This window comes from Amaranthus tricolor, chromosome 8, assembly GCF_026212465.1.
Source record: "Amaranthus tricolor cultivar Red isolate AtriRed21 chromosome 8, ASM2621246v1, whole genome shotgun sequence".
NCBI lineage: Eukaryota > Viridiplantae > Streptophyta > Magnoliopsida > Caryophyllales > Amaranthaceae > Amaranthus > Amaranthus tricolor.
In genome coordinates this window covers 23,508,597-23,523,777 of record NC_080054.1, presented here as the reverse complement: position 1 = coordinate 23,523,777, position 15,181 = coordinate 23,508,597, and the positions used below count along the sequence as shown (strand labels likewise).

The 15,181-nt window shown below is 35.3% G+C and overlaps 1 protein-coding gene across 4 annotated transcripts; it reads left to right on the top strand.

The window, feature by feature from the left end:
* The first annotated feature begins 2,613 nt into the window (after positions 1 to 2,613).
* Positions 2,614 to 14,621, top strand: LOC130820701 (uncharacterized). 4 transcript variants are annotated; one of them, XM_057686175.1, is made up of 15 exons: positions 2,614 to 2,926; positions 3,000 to 3,088; positions 5,267 to 5,333; positions 5,461 to 5,573; positions 6,146 to 6,212; positions 6,593 to 6,641; positions 6,851 to 6,936; positions 7,041 to 7,303; positions 7,410 to 7,465; positions 10,321 to 10,406; positions 11,884 to 11,976; positions 12,057 to 12,390; positions 12,603 to 13,102; positions 13,549 to 13,783; positions 13,873 to 14,614. In XM_057686175.1, the coding sequence occupies exons 1-15, from the start codon at positions 2,732 to 2,734 to the stop codon at positions 14,154 to 14,156; spliced, it is 2,517 nt and encodes an 838-aa protein (XP_057542158.1). In that variant the 5' UTR covers positions 2,614 to 2,731; the 3' UTR covers positions 14,157 to 14,614. The 4 variants fall into 4 exon arrangements, with proteins under 4 accessions (XP_057542158.1, XP_057542160.1, XP_057542157.1 ...); XM_057686177.1 differs by having other exon boundaries at positions 2,616 to 2,926; positions 6,851 to 6,951; positions 13,873 to 14,621; XM_057686174.1 differs by having other exon boundaries at positions 2,617 to 2,926; positions 6,860 to 6,951; positions 13,873 to 14,621.
* Positions 14,622 to 15,181: the final 560 nt, after the last annotated feature.

The following is a 15,181-nucleotide window of genomic DNA, read 5'->3' as shown; positions in this document are numbered from 1 at the left end:
GTGGGTCAAATATGTAGATGAGATAAAAATATAAGTTAAATGTTATAAGAAAAAAAAAATTTACCTGCACCAAAACAAACTTTTGTTTCACTATCTGAACCATATTGGGATGGTTTAAGGATGACTAGTACAAGAAGCAAGGATGAAAAGTAAGGCAATGAGTCATATTCAAGTAATGAAGTAGATTCAACAATAAAACGGAAGATATAGAAACATCAGCAAAACAAAGTCAGACTGAAACTCGCAAACAGCTGACCTTGCAGCCCTCTTCCAAATCAACCAGGAAAGATTCATTAGCCATTCAAGGTCGATTTAGAATCTTGGTACTTGGGACGTCACACCTTGGCCCAAGAACATTATTATACATCATTAACAACCCATGGAAATCAATGGTGAAGGTCTGCCAGTCAACAGCTAGCCTAGAACAGAACATAGCACAACTGATGACTTCCATTGACCAGCTGATTTTGAGGACTTGTGCTAGAACGAGCCTAGACTCCTTGGAGGACTCTAAGGGTAGATTTGGAATCTTTACACTTGGATCTACCTATCATGATTCAAGGTTACAATTAACAACCATTGGAAGAACCCTAGACAGGTGGATTAAGGTCACCCACTTAACAGCTGGTTCAAACAAAACAACATTGATCTTCTGACCAGCATACCTTGTGAGTCATGTCCAGATCGTATCTCTTGACCTATGGGACCACCAAGGGTAGAAATGGAATCTCTACACTAGAATCTTGCTACCAAGACTCTTAGTGACCATTATCAACATTTGGAAGAGCACTAGAAAGCAAGGGGAATGTCGCCTGTTCAACAGCCGTTTATCAGAATATCAGAATGTTTAGTTTTGCTTGTTTTTTATGTTTTAAATAAAGCACATGTTTTGCACGTGACTTTAATGACCGTTATAGTTAGTTGTACGTGTCCTTAGCATTGTCATTGTATTTCCCCGTTCCCCAAGTCTATATATAGACGTCCCTAGCCTTGTAAAACTCAGTTTATGTTTTGATCAATAAAATTTCAGAATCACTAAGTGTTTTTCCTTGCAATTGCCTAGCAATTGGGTTACCTTGGCCAGTTTTGCCCATCCTTGGTGTACGTGTTCTTGAGCGTCTTCAAGAAACTACATCACTCCATCCATAGATACTGTTAACTCCCTTGCAGATCAAAGGAGGAAACGTAGAGTTGAGTGATTAAGGAGTCTGGCAGTCCAGTTCTTACACCTATTCTTCGTGTCGGTTTCTTGGAATATCCCCTTGTGTTTGTGTATTAAATCCAATTCGAGCGTTATTTCTTCAACCACCACGCGTACTTGGATCACTATCCCATGGGAATATTTTAGATATTGTGTTTATCTCGTAACATATTTTCATAATTATAATTAAAATAAAACATTATTGATATTATAAGTGTTCAAAATATACATGATAAGTTGTTATTTCTACGATTTTATAATGGACTCAACTTAAAAAATTGAACTACATTTTTAACATGTATGTAAAAATCAATATGAACACAAAACCTGCTTTTAAACCGTTTTCTTTTAAAAGCTTTACACTTCAAAATGATATGATGGTGCTATTGATATTATCATATGTATCTTGATTAATTATGTTACAATTAATGATGTAAACGAGTTTCATTATCTCAAATTTGACTGTTAAATTCTCATTTTTGTTGTTAAAACCTAAAATAGTTACTTTAGGTTTTGAAGCATATGCTAAACAATTAAAATGAGTACTATTTTTTAGATTAAAAGTGGCTTTTATAAATAAATAACTAAAGTGACTGTTTTAATATATAATTCTAACATTTGAAACATTCAAAATTATGTGTCAAACAAACTAAAGTAAATAACATAAGTATAAAAGTAGCTTAATATAGATAATATCATCATAAAACCATCTCATATGAAAATTTGCACAAATTGTTGTGAGAGACAGTATCTCCAAGAGACGCAATAGATATATGGCCCAACTAATACAAATTTAAGAGAAAATAAAAATATGAGCTTCTTATTTTAAGGTCGTTTCTTTGAGAGACAGTCTCTCACAAGAGTAGTTGGAGAATTTGTATTCATAATTACCCAAAAACTTGGACGAGACTGTCGCAAGTTAGGATGAAGTGTAGGTTGGCCCATTTCACGCGCGTGTAACAACATTTCAATTTTCTGGGCATTTATCAATTTTGACCTTAAAATTTTGAAAATTGATACCTTTAAGGTCAAAATTGATACCTTTTAAGATTAAAATTGAAAAATCCTCAGGAAAATGAAATAAATGCCCAGGTTGTTATATGCGCAAATTGGGCCGGCCCAAATTGACGGTCTCATTATGAGGCCGTCTCGTCCAAGACCAACTGCATCATTTATGCAAAATTTAACATTCATCCTATCTTGTATGAGATCTTCCCACCTTGAGACGATTCTATACAAAAGGTTTATTATACTAAAAGTTTCCATTGTTAGTCTATTTAATTCAAATATAAAACACGTTTCATGGTGAGACTGTCTCATAGAAGATTTTGTGCTTAAAACATTTATTTTGGTTAAATGGGCTAACATCTAGTAGGGGTAGTCCAATCTTTATCAGCCCAGCCCACAAATTAAACCCTGCTAACGACTGCCTCCATTTCCATTTCAATTGCTGCAACCGCAAAACCTCCTTCCGCCATTTCTATTTCTTCATTTTCTTTCTTCTCCATTGAAGAACGTTCAGAGCAATCCATGGGAGGAAGAGGAAGAAGTCGTACTCAGAGAAAACATTTTAAGCAAAGCCGTGATAATGTCTGGAAACACGGCTCTAATTCAGATGCTTCTTCTGCTGTCGACGTCGATAACTCCGCCGACATTCAAACCACAAAAAAAGATAGCTGGGAGCCTTTGAAAACTCAGAACGCTGCTTTTGAAGATTATTACAAGGTAGTATCTACGTGCTAGTTTTTTTTTATAGTGAAGAAAGATTTATGTTTTAAAATGAAATTGAATTTGATAGGAGCAAGAGATTGTGGCGCCGGAAGAATGGGATACCTTTATTGAATTTCTACGGAAACAGTTGCCTGCTGCTTTTCGAATCAATTCCAGGTACGTGTATATGATGTATTCTTCCTTTGCTTTCTTGTTGGGTGATTTAGGGTTAATTGAAGGTGTATATTTGCTTTATTGTTGTATTTATAATACTTCTATATGATCTTATTGTATGCCTCTATCTTTTCAATTTTATTTGCGAATTGCTTGATTATTATCTTTATGCCTTGGACACTGGTGAAATTTGTTTAGGCAGCTTCAGCTAGATTAACTACTTTTGGCATGTTTACAATGAAGTTATAGAAGTATTTGATTTGGTCATAAACGGACTGTGTGCTGTTGAGTTTGAACTCTTTTTTTTTAAATTTTTTTTTATTGTTAAGAAATGATTATGATTATGATTCGAATAGTAATTTTTGTTAGAGAAGTAGGTTAACTGTATCAGTGAGTCAAATTACTCGGTGAGTGACTTCAGGGAAGATTTTGTTTTGCTTATTGTTTAGAATTTAAATTTATTGGTCAATGCAGTTAAGATACTATATCGATTATGTTTCATTTATTTAAAATTAATAGCTCTTTTGTGCAAGACTATTAAGTTGGTAGGCAGTGGTGTTCTCACCACAGCATTCCCTGTGGTCGACTACAAGTTTTAACTTCAATGGTATTTCCATTGAGCGCATGCTTCTCTACTGTTTTATTTTCATATGACCCTACTTATTCACTGTGAATGCCAATATTTGAGAAATGATCCTGTAACCTGAGAAGAAACTGTTGGCGTGTGCCTTTGTCAAGCCTATCAGAATTTGGAAAGCCATGTAGTTGTAGAAATGATATTAGACGAATCATGGTGAAGGTTGATGAATTTTGGGTTAAAGGCTAGGAGTTTGCTGAGCAGCCCATAATGTTCAAGCATAGAGTATAGACAGCCTTAAGTTCTAGTCAATTTATAGGGTTTAGATTTGATCATTGGTATGGGGAGGGGGAGGGAAATGAATATGATGTTGATTGTTTGGCAGAACAACATTGTTAGACTTTGATCACAACAGCAGTGTAATCACCCTTGACTGGGGTAGGCAGAGGGTTGGTATTGATGACTCGGCTGATTGGTTGTTATGAAAGAGGGGATTGCTTGCTTTATCATTTGCTAAGCTGCATAACTTGGAGTTTTTGTTAATGGAGTTAAACTCAAAAAGACATCTTCATATTTTACTCAAGGATTAGTCTAATATGACTTCCTTTTGCTTCTTGTTATCACTGTGGAATGTGGCGGTTAATTTCTATATTTGATTAATTGGAGGAAGATAAGAATATGGAGTTACTAATCCATAGTAGTTGGAGATGAGGAAAATCATTGACAAGGGTTCTTGGCACGGGTAGTAGCCAAACGCATTGGAAATGTGCTCCCGAATACCCCCAAATGAGATGGAAAACCAAATGGAGAAGCTCAACAATGCGGAGTGGTGACTAGGGCCGACTCTACCATATGAGCGGCGTGCACCACGTGCAAGTCTTCTTATAATATTTTTACCTAGAAGATTAACACGTGCAAGTCTTCATATAAACTATGTCAATGCTTTTTTCTCAATTAATGGCGATGATTTCCTTGGTAATGACTACTTTTTTTTTAATTATTGATTTGGGAACTTGCTTTCTGGTTTATGGGTATCATTTGATATTTTTTATTTTTTTTCGTTCATAATCATTGAATCTAGGTAACTAAGTAACGATATTCTTAAATTTGTTGTATTTTCTTTGTTAATTAGATTAATTGAGCAAATTAATACTTTGTTTGATTGAAATAAATTAGTTGTTTATCACTGTGACTTAAAAAACTGGACATGCACATTTGTACTTAAAAAACTTATATTTTAGCTTTCACTTCGGTCCCCTAAAAGCTCATACACCGCCCTTGTGGTGACCCAAAGTTGGGGAAACAAGTAATATGGGCAGGTCACCAAAATAAAACAAGCAAACAAACATGTGGCATGCCTGTTTGAAACTGTTTTAGGTTTGTGACTTGTGAGAGATGAATTTTTAATTTTTAAAGTCAGATTTGTGGAGTCCATCTCTCATCTCCAACTATTTTGCTTCCTTTTTTCTCCCCCATTACAGGGTGTGCTAAAACATAAAATCTTTCTCTTACAATTTAGAATTTTTTAGTAGGATTCATTTGTCATTTTATATTGATTTACTTTTACCAACCCATAACAAAATCCCCGTTGATGAATTTTGCAGTAGCCAGTTCTGTTTGGACATTCGTTCACAATTGGAGGATGGCTTTGTAAAATCTCTTCAGTCTGAGGTACTGTGTCATCCTTCCTATTTTTTTTTTTTTGTAAGCTTAGTGATTTTAGTATAACACAATTCTTTATGTATAAAAATATCTAAATGGTCATATAATTGAATATCTTTGCCGTTTTGCTTCTTAGTTTACAGGGGATGAAACAGAAGCTCTTCGGCCATTGCCTTGGTATCCAGAGAACTTAGCATGGCATTCGAACTTTTCTCGTAAACAGTTGAGGAAAACCCAGACACTAGAGAGGTAAGCTTATATTTCTTTTTTATTTGACAAGGTCAGTTTTACCTCCATATTTGTTTTGTAGTTGTAGATGTCCCATTTTTGTCCACTTACCATTATTGGTTATCTGATGTTGTATGATACGATCATAATTCTTTTCGAATTAGAGCATTCATTAGTTTGTGCTTCACATAAAAGATGCAAACTAGGAGGAGGTTTGAATTTGACCATAGCCATTTCTATATTAACAAAAATCTAAAGATGGTATATGAGATGCAATCTGCTAACGTTGAAGTAATTTTCTGCTCTTAGATTTGTCAACAAGAACTGTTTTAGGGTTTAAATCTAAATGAAGATACCTAGTTTTTTATTTATTTATTTTTATTTTTATTTTAGTTTGATGTCTGAGAATCCTATTTTATATAGGTTCGATATTTGAGTAGCAATTTTATTAAATTAATTTACGGTTATATGTGAATAGAGCTAGAGATGATTCAGTTTCCATTGAACATTTTAATATTGGTGTTTAGAATGTACACTTGATTTTTATTTTTTTCTTGTTAGTTGTTAAAATTATTATTATGGTGTGTTTTCAGGTTCCATGAGTTTCTTAAGCTAGCTCATGAAATAGGAAACATAACACGACAAGAGGCTGTCAGCATGGTTAGTTATATTGCATGTCTGAAAGTATTTTTCACTCTCATTTGTATACTAAAGCTCATGCAATTTATAGATTGAATCATCTTCAATCTATTTTGAAATGCATAGTTCCTTATCAAAATTGTAGAAAACAATCATGGGATTGCTTTTATTACAACTATAAAGGTACACTTCGTCTAATGTTATCAATGTTATTTTCTGAGAAATTGATGGTCAAAGCTCTATCCTTGAAACTTTTGGGTGTTTTCATTTAAAAACAGAGTGGTTTTTTTTTTTTTTTTTTTTTTTTTTTTTTTTTTTTTGTTTTGTTTTGAAACAGTCCCTGTTTATCATATGAAGTAATTTATGCTGATTTTTGATGTCATTTGTCACTACTTTAACAGGTGCCTCCCCTTTTCCTGGATGTGCATCCAGACCATTTTGTTCTTGACAGTAAGTTTTCTGTTTCAATAATTGTGGTCCAAATCTAACACATGGTGATGTACTGATGCTGTAAAGAATCTTTTTATCCGTGTGGAAAATATAATCCATGTGTCTTTGATCCACCGTATCGCTTATTTTCTGAACTATACCCCCTTTTATTCTTTCGTCATGTTCAATTTACTCTGCTAGTTGTGATGGATGCCATTGTCGTTTCTTAGTGTGTGCAGCACCAGGTTCGAAAACATTTCAGTTACTTGAGATTATTCACCGTGCAAACGAGCCAGGATCCTTACCAAGTGGAATGGTTTTTGATTATTCTGTTAATGCTTCTGAATCATTTGAGTATGCATTTGGCCCCACAACTACATTTGTATATGTAATCGTGACATTTTGATTTTTGATGTATAGGTTGTTGCAAATGATGTTGATGTTCAAAGAAGCAATCTTCTCATTCACCAAACAAAAAGGATGTGCACTGCCAATTTGATGGTTACTAATCATGAAGCACAAGATTTCCCTGGATGCCGTCTCAGCAAATTTCTGCATAAGTGTTCTGATCTATCTGCCAAAGGGCTGATAATAGATCAGCTTCTCTTTGATCGTGTTCTTTGTGATGTACCTTGCAGTGGTGATGGTACACTCCGGAAGGCTCCTGACATTTGGAGAAAATGGTAACATTCATTTCAATCATTCTTATGAAATCCTAGCAAGTTACTTCAGACTGTTGCTCAGCTCGGGTTCTTCATTTCATTTGTGCCTTATGCACAACTTTTGCAGGAATGCAGGAATGGGCAATGGCCTTCATGGTCTGCAGCTTAAGATAGCTATGCGAGGTACATTTTAGCTATCTTTGTTTACATTTTGCTTATATTGATCTAAATGATTACGTAATTGTATTCTATAATAAATAACTGCTATAACATAAATCTACAACTACAATTTATGACATATCTTTGTCTGTTTTGTCACATAATTCACTCACTTCACTACTAAATCCTTATTCAATAATCCTCAACCGGGGTTCACTCGCAACTGTATACAGCTTGATTTGCGACTTGAATTGATCTGAAAAACAAAGTAGAATATAGAAAAAAGAAATCAAGAAGAATGTTTTGCGAAATACAACCTTCAAGTTTAAAGCTTTTTATAACTTTAGAGGTTCTCAAGTCAAAGGTAATTGAACCACAACGATACAGCTATGTCATCAGATTTCGCTGACTTGCCTCCAAAATGACTGGTTCAACCTATAGATTACAATTGGCTTTCCCTTTTATTTTTGACCTAACTCAACCTAATTACATTTAACCTACTTCCCCAACTACTCTCCTTTCACAACCTTCCCACCTCTCTCTCTACTAACTATTACCCCTAGCCCTCAACATAACCACGAATGATTTCTCTCTCCTCCGTACAACCACCATCTTTATATCTCTCTATATTTTTGTCATCAATTGCAAAAAACCCTAAATCAATTTAAACGCTTATCACTTACCTTAATCTTTATCTCTGAAATAAACCCCATTGAATTATTAGCTCTTCACTTCTCCATCACTTCACTTTTCACTTTACCATTGAATTATTAGCTCTTCACTTCTCCATCACTTCACTTTTCACTTTACCCTATTTGCAATTTGACACCATCAATACTTTACCCAATAAATTGAAGAAAATAATAAAGAGGGTTTTAAAGTTAAGATTAACTCTTCACTTCTTCATCACTTCATTCTTCACTTCACTTTATTTAAAATTTGAAAACCATTAATGCTTTACCCAAAAAATTGAAGAGTCTCACTAAAGAGATTTTTTTATGTTTACCTTAGTGAACAAAAGATGGGTCTCGAGGTGGTGGTATCGCTGCAGCAACGGCGCAACAGGGGATTGGTGGCGCATTTGACAATAGAGTTGTGGCTGTAGTGGGCCACACAAGAAGAGTAGAGGGATGAGAGAGAAATATGATAGCCCACCTTGATGAAGAATCCATGGTTGATCGAAAGAAATTAAAGATGAAGGCATATTGATTTAGGGGTTTACTAATTGATGATAATGGTATTTTGTTATTTAATAAAGTATAAATGATGGTAGTTATGGTGGAGGAGAGAGGAAATGGTGGTGGTTATGGTGAGGGTGACAACGAGGCTTAATGTGGAATCATGTTTCCTAATGCAGATCTCCATTGATCAAGAATCGTGTCTTGGTTGGACTGTCTACAATATTAATATATTAATTTATCTTGAGACTTTACAACTTCAACAACAACAACAATGCCAGAACCTTAATCCCAATAGATTTCGGTCGACTACATGAACCAATATATCAGTTTCAATGGTTGTCCACATGGATTCTTCTTCTCCATTCATTTCTTGTTGTGTATCCAATAGGTTTCTAGTTGTTGGGCAAAGGCGCTAGCTTTACGTAGAGGCGCCCCAAATCCAGTACAAGAATGAATTAAGAACCTAAAAAACCAAAACATCGAGAAAAAGAAGAGAAATAACAAGAGAGAAGTAAACAAAAGAAAACATACTTGTAGTATAAATGGATTAGGAGAACTGGGAGATAATAATTATTTTCTTGAATATATCAGTTTAGATCTCTCGCACTAAAAATGGGAAATGCCCCCTCATTGGTCATCTTCCAATTTTCCCTTTTTCCAATACTCATTGTATACATCAAATTATTTTTTTGCTCTTCTCCTATTTCAAATTATTTGTAGCAGTAACAACAATCAAAATGATATTATCGATTGGAGAAAAAATTAGATTTGTATTTCTAAAAATAATCTTATCATTTTCACTAACTAACCAAAAATTAGAGGAAATTATATTTGGTGTCATGGTGATTTGGTTTGCTAAATAGGCTCATCAACGTTGAACTATCGAGGGGTAGAATCCTAGAACTTATACACAACAATGCCAAAGCTTTAATGTCAACAATATGGGGTTAGCTATGTGAAACAAACAAATAATTGTGGGAAAATTTTGCTAACAAAGATTTCTTTTTTTTTTTTTGCAATATTTAATATTAACCTACAACAAAAAAAATTAATTTCAATTATCATCTACAGATTACATATATTGTCTTCTATGTTTTAGTTATGCATGCTTCTTTTTTTCTTTGCTATTAACTAGTCATTTTAGCCTTTTTGCGAAAGAAAAACTCTAAATCCACATGTCATCACCCGAAAGCCAATAATTGGCTCCCGCCTAGGTGGGGTTTGGGGGTTTGGATGTATGTCACCTTTCCCTTGTAATAACGAAAAAGCTGTTTGTAGTTGACACTTAGATAGTAAACATCGTCTGTAACTTCACCTAAATATAAGTTGCAAATGATTCAATGAGCCATTTTATCGTAGTCAATATATTGCTTTTAGTTTAAGTGTTGACTTTGGCCTCCTAACGGAGCAGACCTTGCTTGCTCTTGTTAGTGGGCCAAGTTAGGTTTTACCTGTGTGGTGTATAACACGAGCATTCCAGACGCTTGAAATCCATGTACTTTTCTATCAATGGTGTCGGTTTCATAGTGGAAGTATCATTTTATATGTTCTGAGAGGATAATGAATATGTTGCATTGATAGATTTTCTCCAGTTCAATGCTCTTGTAGTGTAAATGCTAACATACCCTTATTTGCATAGCAATATAAACATACTGTCCTGGATACGGTCTTTGATTTTATTTACCTACACTTTTGTAGGTATAGCTTTGCTTAAGGTAGGGGGAAGAATGGTTTACTCCACATGTTCGATGAACCCAGTGGAAAACGAGGCTGTGGTTGCAGAGGTAAATCACATTTCATAAATGTTCGACATGGTCTTTCTTGTCCCGCTAATTAAGCTTTCCTAACTTTGTTGTTCAATGTAATCATCTTTAAAGATGTAGACATTTTCAAGGTTGCCCCATGTACAATTTGGGGTACGTAGAGATGGCCACCAATACAACTAGGATTGACAATGAATCTTGGACCTGGTCCAAATGTATTAACCCAGCTCCAAAGATCTGTAGATTCATGGACTCGTGGATCCATTGTCCTTTTCCACAGATTTATGAATCGAATCCGTGGATCCATGGGGTTGAACCGTTGATTCATGAACTGGATTCATGGATAACTAGATATGTGGATCCATAGATTTATGAACTGGGTCCGTGGATCCATAAACCAGATCCTAGGATCCCTTGACCGGATCTGTGGATCCATGAACCAGATACATGGGTCCATGGACGGGATCCAAAAGGGTACATGGGCCGGATTATAGATCCACTGATCGGGTTCTGATGATCTATGGATCCAGATCCGCTGATCCATGGACCGGAACCATGGACTTGGATCCATATATAGTAGAGAATTTTTTTCTGCTCTAAATGCTAATATGCAATGGAGAAATTTCAAGAACAGGACTTTGACTGTACATATTTTGGGTTAATAGGGGAGTGTATATAGATAACCCCTCTACAGGAGGCTCATTTTTGTCAGATTGGATTCACCAACTTTAGTAAAAGAAAATTGCAAGTCAAGTACAAAAATTTGAAGATGAGGATTCCTCTTCCTGTTTCATGCAATCAATCTATTCTTGAGCAAATTGGATCACCAATTTTGCAGAGTGTATCATTTCTCTAAACATTGAAAATTCTAATTTTTTTCTTCTCGTAAAGATGACTATTAACTTTGAGCTTGGGCTTATTTTGGTGTCTCAGCAATTCCTGCATTATTTATATAAATTTCTCCTCATTCTTATATAGCTGTTGGCGTAAATTGAGGCTGTGACCCATGATAATCATACTGAAAATTTGGTAAAGTGGTGTAGCCGTGTAGGATATCATTTTGAGATATTTGGTTGGGTTGTGAGGGGAAGAAGAGTTTTTATATCTTTTTCTGAAACATTTCCTGAATTGGCAACAGTGGAACATGTCCTAGACCAGCAGTTGTCTTTGTGAACAAATAGTGCGTAGGGTCAGCAATGTTGCTCTAGTTCTGTGCTTTGAAATTTTTTCTATCCTACTTTGACACTGGAAGTCATTGTTGGAAGAAGCACCCAATTGGCAAGTTTTATAATTTGAATGAAGAGACATGTGGCTTTGTCTAGCAGCCAGACTCCATGATTTATCTATAAAGGAAGCTTACTAGAAGATTTAAATTGCTATTCTCCCAGGGCTCTATGGTCTTGTTTTACTTTTGCATATATTCCCTGGTTAACTCTACTCTGATGACAATTGTACATTTTATCCCTTTGTCACATTTGTCTACAATGTTTCAATTCAGATCCTGCGAAGGTGTGGGGACTCAATTGAGCTTCTTGATGTCTCAAGTCACCTTCCTCAGTTAGTTCGTCGTCCCGGTCTTAAGAAATGGAAGGTAAGCCAGTTAAAATATGAATCTCATGATTGTAGTTCGTGCTAAACGTATTAACACATTGCTAACTTTGATTTTTACAGGTCCGAGACAAAGGCGTTTGGCTATCCTCATACAAGGATGTTCCTGAACATCGTAGACCTGGTATCCTTTCCAGCATGTTTCCATCTGGGAGAAATATTGTTGATTCATCTCAAAAACATGATGGACATGGAGCTGCAGAAGGAGAGGACGGTGAGGGTAATATGGATGCTGAATGTATCGCTGAGCCAGCGATGAATGATGATGCATCACTTCCTGAAATTAATGATGAAGTCTCTAGTTTTCCACTGGAACGCTGTATGAGAATTGTGCCTCACGATCAGAACACCGGAGCCTTTTTTATTGCCGTCTTCCTAAAGTGTTCTCCATTTCCAGGTAAACCTGAATATCTGACTTGCTATCTCATTCTGAATGCTGTAACGCTTCTTTTCCGGGGTTAACTTGACTATATACTATGGTATCAAAACATGAAGTGCATGGCTATAAGTAGCCAAAGCAGCTTCTTTTTCCATCTCAGACTTGAGACTTTGTTGAATTTTGTGATTTGAGACTAAATAATTAATTATGGTTATCTGATATTGTTCCAGTTATAGAGAAAACCGGAGGTGCAGATGGTCAAATGATTCATAAAAAGGAAGATCTTTCTAAAGCGGCTAAGGAAAATGCAAGCAATTTAGACGAAGGTGAAGCCATTTCAGCAGGTGATACAGAAACAGATGCTGGTTCTTTGGACAATGAGACCAGCAAAACACTGGAAGATGACGGTTCAGAGGATCAACAAGGAACTGGCAGTGAGATAGCTGTTTCAGAAAAGGTAGGGGTAAAGAGGAAGCTACAGAACCAAGGAAAATGGAAAGGCATTGACCCTGTGATTTTATTCAATGACGAAGCTGTAATCAGCAGTATTAAAGCATTCTATGGAATAAACGACTCATTCCCCTTGCATGGTCATCTTGTCTCAAGAAACAGTGATACTAACAGTGTGAAGAGGATCTACTATGTATCTAAATCCGTTAAAGATGTGCTGGAACTGAATCTTCTTGTTGGGCAGCAACTTAAGATAGCTTCTGTTGGCTTAAAGATGTTTGTAAGTATCTTTTTCTTGCTTTCCTGCTCATCGTTCAAATATTCAATCATAATTATTTCCGAAAGCGGAGAGATTATTTTTATATTTTGCTATATCCTGAAATGTATGCAGCGGCAGAATGAACTGTTTGTATAGAAGGGTTGTAGGAAAATAAGATGATTCACTAGTAGTCCGTAATCTCAATTGATTCTAAACTTCCTTTCTTTCATTCTAAACTTATTAAATGTTCCTAGTGACATTTTAATTTCTATTGCTACCTTATTTAATGTTCTTCAGCTAAAAGTCAGAGATTGCCGTTTTTTTTTTTTTTTTGCTATGTTCTCTGCTTTTACTTCATGATTGTAATTTATACATTAAGATATGGCATAAGTTGCTTGTTTAAAATTTTAAATTTTTATCATCTTCGAAGACAGACTCAATCTGTATTTATCTGTTCTAAATCACAGGAACGACAGACATCTAAGGATGGCACATCCACGTCATGTAGATTTCGTATATCATCTGAAGGATTGCCTTTGCTGCTCCCATACTTAACCAAGCAAGTACTCCTTGCACCCCTTGTTGATTTCAAACACCTCTTACAATACAAATCAATCAAATTTGGCGATTTGGTTGATACCGATTTAAAAGAGAAGACATCAGCAATAGAATTGGGATGTTGTGTTGTAGTTTTAAAAGAAGGTTTGTCGGTTCTACTCTCATCACAATTCCTTAAGTCAAACCATTGCGTAGAAAAGTACTCATCGCTTTGTTCCTATCATTGCTTGCAGCTCACACGTTGTCATCTGTTGCTATCCAAGTTGATTCGTCCACAATAGCAATTGGCTGTTGGAAGGGAAGGTCTAATTTAAATGTGATGGTCACATCGCTTGACTGTACAGATCTGCTTGAAAGACTTGAGAAGCGCATGGAAGCTCGTTCCGCTCAGACGTCTGAAGTCCAAAATGTTGGGGCGAAAGTAGATTCCAACTTGAATGACACTGACGTAAACGAAGAAGGCAAAAATGATGTTGAGATGAAGGAAGAAACAACTGTTGACATGGTTGCGTCATAGGTGACTGATATCTTCGCATTGTCTTTCTTCCCATATCGCTCTTTTTGTTATTTGTTAGAGACGAGGGGATTACAATTTTGTGATGTTGTATTGTGATATGCATACAGAATTAGTTCTACATTGCTAGATTTTATAATGTTATTATTTTGAACTTGGTAGCCAATATAATCAGGTATTGGAGACATAGGAGTTCATGAGCGAGGTGACCAAAGACTTGAGATCTTGTTGTGTCGATCTCTGCTTTGCTTGTTATGTCGGATAAAAGTTCCTCGTCATAATGATAAAGTTCATCTGGTTTTTATTAGTGCTCTGGTCATTGTTGCAATTAGTGTTCATCAATTGATCTTAATTGTCATACTTCCTCCGGATTTAGTTGCTACAGCTCCTGTAGCAACTATTGTTCATCAACTGATCTTGTTTGGTATCTATTTCTTCATGTATAATGTAAAATATAGTCAAGTGGTATTCGAATTCCAAAATCGATAATTTACCCGATTTTCGCAAACGGATAATCCGGATCGGATACCCAGTTTTTAAATCAGATACGGGTCACATATTTTTGAAAATCGGATATCCGGTATCCAGTTTTATTTATTTATTTTACTTTTTTCGTTAATAAGATGATGATGGTATTTATTAAGCTAACAATTGGTTGAATCTTAATATAATTTTTTTCTCCCGCAAATTCTTTTTTTTTTTTGTGATTGTTCTTACTTAGATCAATGTGTAATAATGTTTAATTTTTTTAATTTGTCTTTTATGACTAATTAAGCTAAATATTTTTAGAGAATTAGTATTTGAATTTTATATAAAAAAATATTCTAAATAAAATAGAGATAAAAAACACATGGTTAAACAAAATAAAGACAAAAAAATAATAAAAAACATTCTAATAAAGCCAGATATCCGGATCCGACCCGGTTTAAACCGAATATCCGGAATTTGAATACCCAGTTTAAACCGAATATCCGAAATTCGAATATCCGATTTAATCCGAGTCGAAACCTGATCACGCTTTTAGGTAT